The sequence below is a fragment of the Lagopus muta genome, chromosome 8 (assembly GCF_023343835.1).
Source record: "Lagopus muta isolate bLagMut1 chromosome 8, bLagMut1 primary, whole genome shotgun sequence".
NCBI classification, from domain to species: Eukaryota; Metazoa; Chordata; class Aves; order Galliformes; family Phasianidae; genus Lagopus; species Lagopus muta.
The window spans coordinates 26,152,796-26,168,123 of NC_064440.1; the positions used below are offsets into that span (position 1 = coordinate 26,152,796).

The window sequence follows — 15,328 nt, forward strand, 5'->3', positions numbered from 1 at the left end:
CCTCTTGTAAATCATGAGGTGGCTACGCAGTTACTGAGTCCAGAATTTTGGGCTAGATGATCCAGGCATCATTTATTGCTGTTAAACAGGCATACTGTGCAGAAGAGAAAAACATCGACTGTTGAGTACGCTTGTGTTCATGTTTTTTAGTAACTGAGGCAAATATGTTAAAGTTCCAGTTTTCAACCTGCAAGGCTGAGATAGTAAACATTGCAGGTCCCCAGCAGCATGTGTTGGTTCTCTAGGAGGCAATGGAACATACACAGGACTTGTGGTCTTGGTGCCAGGCAGGGTGGCAGAGAAACAGCCAGTGTTTGTCCAGGGAGGCTGAAACTCAATGGAAGGCAGCTGTTCTCCAAAATAAAAGGAAGAGTGAAGAAAAGAGAGAATGGTTTTGAGACAACAAAGCAAACTTCCATGCATGGGAACAGCTGAAGAGAGCTCTTTGACCAGGGAATTGCCCGAGTTGTGTTGCTCATGAATTTTGCAGGCATTCAGCAGACACTGGTTCCTGGCAGGAGGTGTGGAGCTGAGCCACAGGTTTGAGCTGGGAAGAGTCTTGCTGTAAGAATGGAGGTGGCCCAAATGACAAAGATTTCATGCAGAAATGGAGCATGTGCCACGCGTTGGGCTTTATGTGGAGATGATGTTAGTGAAGGAGTGGGTACTGCAACCCTACAGGCACTGGGGTTATTGAATAATACTACTGAGGAAGTTGCACTGTCATAATGGTGGAGGGCAAAGCTGAGCTTTGGAGGGACAGTGTTATGAAATGCATTCGCTGAAAGCTGCTTATTGTCCTGGACACAGTAGCTTTTCTGTCATGAGTTTTGATGACCAAAAAGACTACTTTTTTTTTTTTTTTTTTAACGCTATGGAAGTGATGCTTAGAGGAGTGGTTCTATTTCTCAGGAAAAAAAATTAAAAAAAATAAAATAAAAATGAGGTATTACTTCCCTTTATACAGGTATTATTTCTTGCTGTCCAAGGTAAGTACAGACTGATCCCCAAAATAGAGAAAGAGAAACGTTATGCTTGACTAAATGCTTTTCCTCAATGGTGATTGCAGTTTTAAAAAGCACATAGGAAAGGATTTTAAAAAAAATACTGTTTGGTATTATTTTGTACCTCTTTTTGTTCATTACCCTCCTGTATATTCATAGTGTTCATAATCTATTACATAATTTATAAAAAAGGCTTTTTGCTTCTTTTTTTTTTCATTTCTTTACCAATTATTGGCTGTTTTTCAAACAGAATAGGGGGTTGGAAAATTAAATAAAGACTTCCAAAATAACATGCTTCAGAAACATTTATTTAATTTGTGAGTTCATTCTGTTCTCTCTCCCCCTACCTCCCTCCACTTTTTTTTTTTTTTAAAGAAGATCTGTATTAATTTAGTTTGGTAACTTAGTGCCTATATTAAATTAATCTAATAAAAGTCAGAGTCCTCACATAACATTTCCCAAATGTGAAGCAGCATCTATTACATGAGGCACAATCTTTATACAGTAAAATGTGAATCTGATATGTAAAATTACAAGGCTGTTTGGTGTACGTTATTTAAGTCAAATGCTTGAGTACAGTCAAGCTGGAGGAAAGGAATGAGCAATGCTACCATTCAAAACATTAAAAACTCAAACCAAGCTTCACATATCAAAGCAGTTTGTATTTGTGAAAGTATTCTAAAGTTCAGCAGTTAAACCTTGAAACACTAGCTCTTTCTGTTGACAGTTACTCATACCCGTGTTTCTGTAAACATTTCAATATATAATCATGAGTATATAATCTGTATTAAAACCTGCATATTGCTGTAGATCTGAATTCAGAAAGGCTAGATGAGTGTATTTAAATGGACCAACCCATTGCACTGTTGTGGCACAATTTCATTCAGTAAGCCCCCTTTTTTTGTACACGTGGTTTATGACTGTTTTAAAAACAGCAATAGAAAACATCTCTGTGCAAGTGGCCTTGTGCTGCCAGAGCTGTAGGTGGCTCAGCCGTGCCTTTCCCTTGGTGAAGGTCATCCTTTTGTGCAGAGCCCTAAAGTTACGTGAGCTGGGATGGAGTGTGGGTGTTCCCGCTGATTTGTGTGTGTGTACATCACAGTGTAATCACATAGTTTATTCCTGTTCTCCCACTTAAATATTTATTATGGTCTTAAATGAGGAGAAGGGGGCTTCTTTTGTATTGGCATAAACATAGGATTATGCTCACTGTGTGCTTTCAATCACTAAATCACTGATACGTCAATTGACATAACACAGTCTACCTCACAGGGATGTTGCAGGGCTTAATTAATTAATGTTTTTAGAGGGCTTCAGGATTCTGTGATGAAAGGCGCTTTAGAAGTGCAGAGGAGGATTATGCTGATTATTTTTCCCATCTATTACCCCAATATGCCACTGATTGAAATTCAGTAGAAGAGTATGGGCTCCCCTATAATGGCAGGGAAAGGCAGAATAATATTGTAAAAGTTATCATAAGAACTGGGAAAGGCAACTCAATAATACAATTATGTAATACAAAAATTAATGTGGTCTCTTTTTTTAATTGCTCCTGTTGCTTTTTTTCCCTCCTTTCTGTTTGAAAATTCGTTCCCTTTGCTGGATTAACAATAATAAGTACAAATTACGCCTTTATTGTCGTTACAGTTTGATGTATTACAGCCAGGATGCAGGTTAGAAACACAGGCTGAATTATTATGTACTGCAGGGTAGTGATTTCCTGCAAACTGATTTATGGGTAAATAATTTGATGTACTTATTACATGGGACAAGGCAGCTTTAAATTTCTGTAACAAAGCGCAGCTGAACAAAAGAAAATCACTTGCTACAGTATAGGGGCAAGACAAATCTAAAGAGAAACAGGTCTAATCAGTGTCAAACCCCTTGTCTTGCGGGAACCCTGTCAGCAGTGGTTGGTAGGTAAACAACTTAGTTATCCAGGGGCAGGGATCTTGTTGGGTGTTTCATTGAGGTCTTTTGTTTGGAGCTGTAAATTAATCAGAAGTGTTTGGATACTAAATGCAAGCTGTAGTTTCTTCTGAGCTCCAGTTGTGTTTTATAAGAGCTCTGTTGAAAACTAGGATGTTTCAACTAAGACTATTTAACTGAACCTGTGGGATGGCAGCAGATGATGGTTGTGTTCTTCACCCAGCCTTGTGTTTGCAGTCAAATGCTTTCAGGTTGTGATCCTGTAACACAGTAAATTGAACTTTGGAATAGCCATAGCAACATGGGACACGGCCCTGGTCTGGTATAACACTGCCGAGTCAAATTTTCTCAAAACACTTTGAAGTGGTAAATATAGCCCAGGAGACCATATAGTGGCTTGGGCACTGCCTGCTTCCTCAGCCATTTGGGAGAGTGCTGGTTCAGGGTCAGTGAATGTGGAACTGGAGTGTCAGAGAAGAGCTTTGCAGTACACAGTTTGCAACCTGAGTGTGCCTATTGATCTCCAAGGAGATGGACAGGCACATCCCATGTGAGTCTCAGCAGGTTACATTTGCTCATTTTTTTGGTGTTATGCATCAGGGATTCAAATGGTTTGTCAGCTTGTCTTTGACAAGTGCTTTTCTTGATCATGCTTGGTAAAGAATTGCTGTTCTCTGCAATCCCCCTTTTCTGCATTAGCCAAACACAAATTTCTTCTTTTGCACTCTCTGTACATACTTGGGCAAGCATCATTTATGATTCATTTTGTAGCTGTCTCCAGAAAACCGTTGAGGCAGTGGTGGTGATGCTGATATAAAATGTCCAGTTGTTGTGGATGAATTAGACAAGTGAGCTCACACAAGTGTGCCACTAGTCTGTTATGGCACGGCTGCAGGAGAGGGAGTTGCACAAATTTAACATCAGACTCCTCTGTCTTATTTTCATGTCTGCATTTTGATAAAACAAATGAGTGTGTCTTCAATGCCAGGTGAACGCATTGCTGAGATTTAAGCTTAATGAAAGATCTCTCTTCGGCAGGACATGCCATTAAAGCACTAGTAGCCAACATGAGTAGGAAATCTCTTGTAAAACACGATCTGACAAAAATTTCATTTGAGAGAGCTGTTTGGTTTGTTTTTCATCTTCAGTTGGCTAGCTGACCTGGGCAACAGTCAAGCACTTCTTAGTGAGTTTTTGAGAGCTGTTTTCATGTATAACCATTTCTTTACCATGTAATCTTGGAAATCTGTTGAACTTTACTTCCAAAGAACTTGCTACGATATAAGAATCTCAAGGGATCATTGGTACAAGAAAGAGAGTGAGACTCATTAAGAAAAGAGTTTTGTGGATTCATGAAGGATGTGCTTTCAAATTTCCTAAGCAAGCTGATCTGCTTCTGGAGCAGTAGGCTATTCACTGAAACAGACAGTGGCCTTGGATCACTCGTGTCCTCACCCCAGGATCTCAGCTCATGATAGAGTAAAGCTCAGTTCCACTTCTTGAAGTGATTACATTAAAGCTCTGAGCTGTGCTGAATGGATTCAATGAGCAGAGCCATAAAAATGTAAGTGCTTGTAGAATGTATGCCTTGCTGCTGGGCTGTTCTCATCCGTGGGTTGCTGCTGCATTAGCAGTCCAGCAGTCCTGGAAGAGAAGGGACCTTCTTAGAGGGAAAGCTTTAGCCCACAGGCTTTAAATTCAGAGACAAGATTTTTAGCTTGCTGAGAACGGGTTTGCTCAACAAACTGGCATCATCTTCCCAAGTCTGGCCCAGGAGTTCCCTTAAATACAGTGTTGGAGCCATGAAATAAACCACCTGTAAAGTCTGCTGAGGAGCTGGATGGAAACCATGGCTTCTGGCTATCATTTGGACCAGCTTAATGTGTTCTGGAAAAAAAATAATTCACACGTCGTATCACACCGGCTGAAAAAATAGCGTACATCAGCAGTGCTGTAATGTAAAGGACTTGCAGCAGGTGTTAACATGCAGAGGCAAGGAGCATTCTGGTAACACCTGTGTTTGTCTAAATCCAGCCAAAACAATTTCCTCTCCAGTTGTAGAGGAGAATTAAGAAAAAGAAAAAGCCTACCTGACTTCCAGTAGTAGCAGACATTTGCTGTGAAGCAATTTGCACAGTATTTTCCATGATGCACTGTGGGTGTGCTTTGTTTTTGCTTTTTTTTTTTTCCCTTCCTTTTCCTTGAACTTTTTAGTTTGGGGACACCTTTGGTAACTTCAGTGCTCCCCTGCTGTCTCTTTGTCTCTCACCAGCACTGCCAGGGCCGAGCAGTTGCAGATGGAATGCTCTCTGAGTGCTTTCCTTAATTGAATGAAAAATAAATATTACCAATTTGGATGTGACTTATGGGGCGCATATGATGCTTATTTTTTCAATTACATGAAAACTTGGCATGGTTAAACATAGGAAGCCAAGTGTTCTGTGAAGCTGGTATAGATTTCTGGGTTTTTAGGTGATTTTGCTTTAAATTATTGTATAGCAGAAGGGGATGAAGGAAGTCAGCTGCTAAACTGTATTTTCCCAGCACGTATTTCACTCGGTGGACCCTTGATGCTCATTTTATGACTAGCATACACCGTACTATATGCATTTCTTGTTGCCACCAGAGATAACATTAAGTAAACTATCCCCTTAAGAAAAACAGCTTTTCTTGGCAAGTGGAGTATGACTCAAGGAGCCAGCACTGGAGACATACGGTGCTGTGAATGAGTGCTGTGTGTTACTCTACTGGATCGGAGTCCAGGCACTATTTATACTACAGCATATTCAGCACCAGATTGTTAAATCTTAATACTGAAACAGTGCATCATTTAAATGTTTTTGTTCTGTTTATGTCCCATTTTCAAGCATTAGATATCAAGCAATACTAGCTAACTTTTTGTTGCATTTGGACAAGATCTCTGGGTGCCAAAAGTCTTCTAATCTGTTCTTGAAGCATTAGCATGCTGGTACCAGCATGTTGCATTGAAACTTTGTACCAATCAAGATTAATCATGTCTCTTCTAGCTTCTCTTAAGATCTGGTGATAGAATACCTTGCAAATCACTGTATCAACGGTAAATGCAAACAATCATATGCTGCAGAAAAGGAGTTATTCTCTAATTGTTTTCTCCTTTATGTCTATGAAAGAGGAAAAAAACTATTCCGTTTGAGGTATTTAAAGGTTTCAGGAGTGTGGTGTCCGCTTGTGTCTGTGCAAGAAAAATTTGTATCACTGTTTCAGATGTGCTATTTGTTTTACAGTTGTCTTTTAAAGATGAGGCTAAAAGGCCTTTGTTTATTTTAGTTGGATTAATTCCAGAGCTGGTAAGGAACCAGTAGAAAGTAAGGTGAGGAGTGTTGTTTCTTGGCTTCATAGCATCCTTCAAGAGAAGAAATAGGCAGACCTCATCCATTTGGGAGAAATGGGAGAAAAGGTGATGGGCATCTTGTGGGGCTGAGCTGAAAGAAGTTACGTGGGCAGAGCAGTGGGGCAATGGTAAACACGGTAAAAGAGAGAAGGAAAGTAATAGTTGCGATGTGTTATACAGTACAGAACAAGGCTGAGCTGCTGTTTTCATGTAAGGTGTCATTGTGGCTTTTTTGTTTATTTGTTTGCCTTCTTCCTGGAAGTAATTCCTGGATATTAGTCATTGTTTCTGGTGTGGGCAGGCCCTCGGCAGTTGTCTAAACAGAAATAATACCTCTACACCAGATGGTTTACCATTGAAGTTTATAGTCTTTGTGACGAGCACATCCAGAGAGGTGATGATCCCTATTAGAGAATGAACAGAAGTAGAAACAGGACTTAAAACGTCCCCACTGCCCCCATGCTATTTTGGATCTATGGTCAGCAGCTTGCAAGGTTTTTTTTGTTGTTGTTGTTGCTGGTTTTTTTTTGTTGTTGTTGTTGTTGTTTTTGTTTGTTTTTGCTAAGTAAAGCAGCTATCTGCACAGTGTGACTGGCAGCTGGGAGTGAATTCCTACTTATGGATTTCCAGCGCTATCCATCTGCACTGGGAGTAACACCATTATTAGATCTTAACTGTGCTGAAAGCCCACATGTAGGTATTTTCCTGTTCAAGTCAAAACCAATGCATTTATTTGTTGAAAGGTTTCGGGGGCTACGAAGTGTGGAGTGTAGAGTATTTGAAATTTCTTCTAACTTAGAAAGGCAGTCTTTAGTGAGACGATGAAAGATGTGAAGTGGGGAAGCATTCTGTGCTTCCTTGAAGCAATTTAAGAGCCAGGAACATGTCAGCAACTCTCCACTAAGAATCTGAAGTTATTCGTTCTGTTTCCCATGGTTTGCTTGAGGATTCAGTACAAAACTTTTTTTTTTTTTTTTAGAATGACTGCAATAAGCCTCAAGGCACGTATTGAATCTCCTAAACAAACAAACTTATCAAAAGGTTTAGTAAACAGGCAGTAAAATGCAAAGTATGAATATTTTGTTTTCTTTCAGGAATAATCAAGCTTGGGAGGTGGAATCCCCTCCCTCTCAGTTATGTGACCGATGCACCAGATGCAACAGTAGCTGACATGCTACAAGATGTCTATCATGTTGTGACATTGAAAATCCAATTACAAAGGTAGGTGTTTCTAAACATCTGTCCTTTTCTGTTCTCTGAGCTGTTTTGTCAATTACAGCATTACTATAGAGATCAGCACATCCTGTCTTCATTAATTTCTAGTCTTTTGATGACAGGGTGGGAAAAATGAAGAGAAGGGTAGGTCATCTGACAGCTATTTGGTGCATATTCTGATTTTGTTGTTGTTGTTGTTGTTTTCTGAAGTAGTAATAGGGTAACAGAGGAAAGGCAGAAACTCACCTAAGAGTTTCACAATCCCTGATTTGATGGGTTCTCAAGGCCTTAATGAGTGCAAAAAATAAACACCCTGCCTTTTTCCAGGGATTGCATTGTGAAACTCAGGTCTTCTACTGCCAGTTGCTGAGACAGGAGAGGAGAGGAGCTTGCTGACATTCCTTTGTTCTCCAGTTGTCTGCCCAATGGAAAAGCAAGAAGATGAGGAAGGGATCTGTTACTGCAGCTCCGTTTGGCCTTTGGAAAACATTTTCCTTTTCCGAATGCTAGTTCTGACTAGCAAAGCAAAACTTCCTAATTCTTTTATCCTTACTTGCTCTCATTTTCCCAACTCCTACATTTTTTCCCCATTTTTCTCTATTGCATTCAAAAGAGTTTTTAAACAGCAACTGGTGCCTGTGAAAGGAGTTGTGGCAAGGGGAGCATTGCACTCTGTAGACATGGTGGTAAGCTTACGTTGCGCAGTCATTTGTGGCTTTATGGGCAGGATACATCAGAGGAAAGAGGCAAAAATGACAGACGCACTGGAATAATTTATTCAAAGCTCATTCTGAACAAAGTAAGGGTCCATTGATGGTGTATACATACCTACCAACTGTTCAGTTTACTTGGAAATTTGGAAGTATTTGGCTCTTCTCTGAAGTTAATCTCCTGAATGCCAGCATTTCCTTCCTGTTATCTCTAATGTCGATTGAGGTTTCCAGTTCCCCTTACAGACCTTTCCTTGGTTTTATATAGTTACCTCCTCTATGCTGCATTTCTTCAGCATAGTTGTGAAAGCATCTGGAGTCTATGCTTACTATAAAAGGAGTACAGTAACTCACCTCTCCAGAAGTATGAGCTACCAGGATTTCTTCTAGCCTATTGTTCTGATAGTGTTACCAGTGAGTATCAACCCAAGATCAAGGTCTCGCTTTTTATCTTCAAAATGCCTGAAGGCCTGGATGCAGTGTAAATAGAAGACGGTCCATGACTTTGAGATAAAGATGGTCATTGACTACTTGAACACCTCAAGCACAGCTGAACTTTCAACCCTTAGGGTAAAGCCTGCCAGTGTAGGTGGAAAGCGGAACCACCTCAGAGTCTGACTGGAGAGTGTGCACTAAGTCTCAAGGCGTGAATGGCAATGACGACTCTCCCCAGCTTTCTGATGTGCTTTTCAGGTCTCCCCCCATGTATGTAGACACAGCCCATGGGCTTGTTAAACTAGAGGAGACACAGTTCACATGAAGACAAAAGCTTTACTACATGTGCAATTCTTGTAAAATGAAAGTGGAATGAACTACATGTGACAGATGTTGGGCATATGGCTTAGTGTTTTTCTGAAAGGCTCTCGGATACTTCAGCGATAAGGACAGTCTAAGAACCTGTATTCAATGAAATTCATTTTTCAGATGCTGCTCAAAGCTTTGTTTCCACACAGCAAGGACCCTTACTGTTCACTGATTTTGCTAGTGACATTGTGGCATGTATGTTTATTTTTCTATCCCAGCAGGAATATCTTTGTTTTGAGAGCATGGCTCTATCCAGTCTACTCTGTGGCTTGGTCTGTACAGAGTTTTTTTTGCTCTCTATCAGGTCCCAGAGGAAATGGTTATGCCACATGTACATCATAGTAGAATTAGCTGCTTTTCCTGCCGTGTACTGTCATAATTTTGGTTGACCTATACATCTTCTGGGAGCTGGGTGTGATGGGAAGGGGAGAGAGGAGAGAAACACCTTGGTGGACAGACTTAGCAAGAAAGTCTCATTTCTGCTCACCGCTTAAAGGTCTGTAGCTTTGTACACAAAGTGTAAGCATCTGTGAAGGTGATGTTTCTATCTGCTTTCTACTTTCTGTTTTGACAGTTGTTCCAAGCTGGAAGACTTGCCAGCAGAGCAGTGGAACCATGCCACAGTTCGCAATGCCTTAAAGGAACTGCTCAAAGAGATGAATCAGAGCACATTAGCCAAAGAATGCCCTCTTTCACAGGTTAGTACTTTTAGAAGGCTTAGGGAAAGCCAGATTCCCAAGATCCAATATTCAGTAAAGGATTTAAGCTAAGCAATTCCTTAAGTATTTAATCACTTTGTTCATTTCTTTAGAAAGGAAAAATTCCAATTAATGTGAAATAGAGTGTTTTTTATACCATGTTTTATTAGCGGGTCATCAGGTAGAAATTATGAATGAATTGCTTGTTTTTTTAATTCTGCAGTTCAGAGAGTCTTCATCTAGACCTTAATCTGAACGTTTTGCAATAGGAGTGATGATTATTAAATGCAAGATTTGAGTGGCTCCTTTCGACTAGCAGAGGCTTGCCTCCACAACGTAATACATGAGTAGATCTCACTAACCTCCAACTATGATAAAAAGAATATATACTTAACAATTTTGCCCAAATTTCTAGAGAACAGTAATAAAAACCATATATTTATCTTCTAAGAAGCACAGTAATTCATAGTCTCATTCTCCATGACTGCTTTATAAATGACAGTACTGTCATGTCTAAAATGTAGGTTCCTACAGACATTGTGAGAAATATTTGTATTTCAGATTATCGTAACAAGAGATTCAAAAAATATTTGTGGCTGGGACCTCCTTGTCTCTCAAAAAAAAAAAAAAAAAAAGCCAACAAAAAAGACACAGAAAAACACTCCAGCACGCAGACAAGTAACTTGCTAGGAACAAAAAATATATTATTGACCTCTAAAAACTTCATTAAAATCTTATTTGTCTATTGCATCTTTTAAAAAGTCAGAATTCTGTAATTCTTGCTTGCTAAAAAATCAACTGCATTTTCTAGCCCTTATCTGATTATTTTTCTCCTATGGCTGTCTGTCTTGCAGCACACTGTATGCTCATCCTGCAATTCATGATTCAATGCCTCTGTAAACTAAGAGAATTCTTTCTGTGTGTAACCAGCACAGATTCACCTCACTGTCTCATGATTACAACTCTAGGAAAAGCACAGGGTTACAGAGCAGAATTTGAATCTTTGCAATTGGTAGGAATTGCTTTACAGCAGAAAATGTTGCTCATCTTCCTTAGTTGTGTTGGCACTGCAGAACTGGAAGGAATAAGAAGGCTGCAAGGAAAAGCTGTGTAACTTGTCTTACTTACTAAAGGAGTCGCAGTGACTCTAGATATGCACAGAGCTTAAGCGTGTTGAATACGGAAGTATTTTTCCTTCACACAGTTTAAGTGTAATTTCTTTAAATAGAATTACCAGTGGAATATGGTCAGCTAATGATGATTGCAGCATATGGTTGTCTCTGCCCAGTCTTCTTCAATATGCAGCATAACTAAACCATGTATCATTTTATATGCAGAATTCATTTGTTGTCTAGGTCGTCTTCCTCCTGCTTCAGTTTCAAAGTCTGCCAGGTGGAAATGCTGCAGTTGGTTTACTCTCTCCATAGCCTCAGACTAAAAAAATATTAATAAGACTATTGATGGCAGGACTATAGCAGCAAGAATCCTTGCCCCAGTAGTTATTTAGTGGTCAAAGCTAAATGGAGAAAGAAAATTGAACTTGTTTACTTTTAAGGATAGCTGTTACTGGCCTTGAGTAGTGACTGACCTCTGAACTGGGACTGCAAGAATGCAACACTTATTATTATTATTGCCATAGCATTTCAATCTCTTTTGTTTTGGCTCACAAAATACAAAAGATACAATGGAAGGTTGTGGAGGAGCTGTCTATTACTATCATCTGAATATGCCTGTAATACAATTCCTTCTCCCAAATCAGTTTTAAAAAAATATCATGCCAAATGTGAAATGTCATTACAACCCCCTTGTGGTTAATATATTATTGACAGCAGCAAATTGCAGAGTGGTCTCTTAGGAGTCGAACTGCAGAGTAAATGCTGCTGTTTTTAATGTGTTCACAGTGCCTCAAGTATAAAAGTGGAGAGGGGCAATGCAGGGAGCTCTCTCTCCCACCCGCGATGGTGCTCCATCTCTGGTTCTTGGTGCACGAGCTCTCTGTGCAGCCCAGATGGAGATTCTGATTGCCACTAATGTAATCATTCACTTTGATTTAAATTTTTTTTTTTTCTTTCTGCAAGGTGTATTATGTGGCTGCAGCTTAGCTACCCATAGCATAAGGCTGCTGTTCAAACAAATAAATCCCAGTTATCCAAGCTCAGAGGAAGGAGGGTAGGTAGGGGGGAGTGTGTGCCAGAAGGAAATCCAATTACTTCAGCATTTTCATCTTTGCATAGAGACTTCTGTCTTTCCTGTATATCATATAACTCATTTCAAAACTGACCGCGTGTTTTGTTGTCTTACTGGACGAAGATTTCTTGGCGTGTGAACACATCCCATGTTTTTCTCCTTGAACTTACTGCACCAAATTTTCTTTATGGGAATATTTCTCAGGTTTTAGTCCAGTAAATTTTCATTGCACTTGGCCGTCATTGCCACGCACATCCCAAACACAGCATATGACTACTTCATAAAATCTATTTTTTCCTTAAGAATTTTCCCAGGAAGGATACTCACGATTTAGAAATTTGCAATTACTCAGTGTTTTCCTTTTTGTTTTGTTTTTGTGTTTTGCTACTCTCTTCTGAATAGATATTCCCTTTCTGCAAACTCATCAAGGTTCCTGACAGAAATAGTCATAGAATCCCTTCCAATTTTATAGTGATGAGGGTATTTTTCTTTGTAGTTGGAAAGTTCCACTGCTCTACTGTCAAGTGGGTGAGCAGAATCTGTCCTGGGATGTACTGCCAGTTGATACACTATTTAAGTTTCCTATTTAGCTTAAGCCTTGCTTTCTCAAATAAAGGTTAATAGGTTAAGATATTCTGTGGTATATAATAGTCCTTCAATTTCTGTAACGTTGGTTATTATAGAGCTAGAGGATTTGCAGAAGAAAAGCAGAAAAGAGAAATTGCTGCACAGGCAAAGCTAAACAGTTGTCCCACCATCCCTAAATGACTGAAAATTTAACTGATGTGGCACTCAAAAAATGGAAGATAGATCCACTTTGTTTAGAATCCTTTGTTAGCAGAGACTGTCACTGTGTCATGCTTTCAAAATACTACTGCCTCTTAAACTGATTCAGAACAGGCAGGGATTTATGGGGAAGGAATTGTTGCTGGCTACTACAATGCTAGGTTTATGTCTCAAAATATTGATTTTAATTAGAAAATTGAATCTCAGTTTTAGAAATTGAAGCTGCCACTTAAAGAGGGTCTTATTTTATAGCCTTCCAACTCTACTGCAGTGCACCATAGCAGCTTTCTAGAGGAAAAGTTAAAGTGCAAAGGCAGAAGACCCTGTTTACTGAAAGTGAAATTACATGCTGAGGACTATACCAGTCTATACCATCCAGTACTCTCAAGTCTTGATTTTACTTACACAGGTTTTTAAGTCCCCTAAACTCAAGGTTTAAGAACAACTAGAATTGCTGGAGTTAATTTGTTAGACTGGATGAATGTGGCAGAGGGAGGGAGGGGATGTTTTTTATTTTAAAATAACTGTTAAAACTGACTAAGCCTATGTGTAAGCCTTGTAGCTTTACAGAGATAGCTTAGGTGCTGTTTTGCACAAGAGCTTACAGGAACCTGTGAGTAACAGCTTGAACTTCTATTCTCTCATCCCTGTGCAGGAAGGCTGTGTAATGTTGCCAGTGCTTTTCTAGGCTTTCACATTAAGTGAGGAAAGAGGGCAGAAGAAAACTGTAGCTTCTGAAGAAGGCACTTTGACTCCCATGTGCTAGTGGTGTTAGATTGCATTTCCTTGAGTTTGTACACAAGCTGAGAGCGAGTAACCCTGGAAGAGTTCAGGGAAGAGAAGCAAAATGTTATTTCTAAAAAGTTGCCTCCTCTGAATGGCTGAAGAAACCTGAAAAACAAAAAAAGGAAAAGCTACCAGCAACCAGACTTTCTCCCACTTTATATGCAGAAGCGTCCCAGATAGGAACTACTGTTGTGGGCATCAGGTGCTGCAAAACAGCACTGCTTTTCTCTGCTTCCAGTTGGCTTGCAATGAGAGTCACTAAGAGAGAATTCACAAAGAGCAGAGTGGTGGTGGTTAAACAAGCGGTACTTCAGTTTTGTTGATATCTGCTGAGGTTTTTGTCTGTTCTGTATTGCAGTATGCGTAGTTCCCTGCACTGTGAACATCACTGTTAATTTCTCTTTTGGGTGATTTTTCAAACAAGGGCTAATTTCTATACATTTATATACATCTATACACATTTCTATAAATTACGTTAATTTAACTTATTTGCCTAAACATTCTGTAGAGGGTAGCACAAATGTTCTCTCATTCTTGGCTGCATGGTCTTGCTGCATTTGGAAGTAGAACAGAGACAGCTGAAAAGCATTATTTGGTTTCTGTGTGCTGGAGTGTCTAATCTTACCTTTAGCCTGACTACCTTTACCTAAGTCATGATTGTTCTCACCTGGATGCAGCAAGCATGTGCTCCCCAGCATGGCACCACCTACTGTTGTGCAACTAATGTATATAATGTAGTAGCACAAGGACAAATGGAAGTAGAATTACTCCTGCTTTCAGCCTATGTTATGTTTCAGGCTGGGTTTGTCCTGCATTATTTTTGCTTTGTTATTCAACCAGAGTAATTAGGTTTGGGGTTATATAGTGGAGAATAAAACCAATTTTGTGTTCTCACCAAATACTGCTTTTTGGTTTTAAAGGCAAAAATGGATGATCACTGTGTGTTTTCATGTCATTCACTTTCCGTGGAAAAATTTCAAATTATGCAAGATATTTTAAGGACTTTTCTGTCTTTTTTTCTGTACTTCCAGAGTATGATTTCATCCATTGTAAATAGCACATACTATGCCAATGTGTCAGCAACCAAGTGCCAGGAGTTTGGGAGATGGTACAAGAAGTACAAGAAGATTAAAGGTAAATTGATTATTTTTTTTTTTCTTTCTAACTTGTTGAGCTTCTGATGATGGTTTGCAATTATTTACTTTAAGTAAAAGTGATGGTAAGCTTTAATAATATTAGTGAGTTCATCTACAAAAAGGGGAACGGTCACAGCACATTTGAAATTAGATCTGATATTTTACAGACAAGGCTGGCGTGAAAACAAGTCACTCAATACATGCTTATAATATACCATTTAGTTGTGCTGAAAGATCCACTGTGTTTTGAATTATGCTAAAATGTTTTGTGGAAAAAAAAGTGTTCTAGTAGCTCAGAATTTAAAACTGTAATTACTTTGTAAATCACCTTAGTTGCATTATAACCATGAAATCTAAAGAGCTTGTCTAAGTAGCAGGTGCCTTTGCTCTTAGTTTAAAGTCCTGCCAAATATACTGACAGTTCCTGCCATGTTTTCTCATGTGGAATCTGGATACCAGTGGAGCATTTTGTACCTGGCTGTTCGGAGGTGTTGCTAAATAACATTTTTCTTCTATATTTTTGTCTCTGTTATACTACTGAAGGGAAGATTTGTTGTCTGAAGGAAGGCATAGGCTTTTTTTGTTGTTTCTGTCTGTGATCCTTTCAGTGGCCAGGAAAGTCGTAACAGGATTCACAGATGCTATCTATGTAGAACTACAGTAATGTCCTGTCCTAATTGAGAAGCCTTTGTATTTTGAGTCA

General features: G+C 39.3%; 1 protein-coding gene across 4 annotated transcripts in view; it reads left to right on the forward strand.

Moving 5' to 3' along the window:
* The window catches only part of SATB2 (SATB homeobox 2), a 128,975-nt gene that overhangs the window by 52,431 nt on the left and 61,216 nt on the right, over positions 1 to 15,328 (forward strand). For all 4 annotated transcript variants that reach the window (XM_048952983.1, XM_048952982.1, XM_048952985.1 and 1 more), the window contains 3 exons: positions 7,398 to 7,524; positions 9,607 to 9,730; positions 14,521 to 14,623. In XM_048952983.1, coding sequence (XP_048808940.1) covers positions 7,398 to 7,524; positions 9,607 to 9,730; positions 14,521 to 14,623 — 354 coding nt within the window. The remainder of the gene's footprint in view (positions 1 to 7,397; positions 7,525 to 9,606; positions 9,731 to 14,520; positions 14,624 to 15,328) is intronic.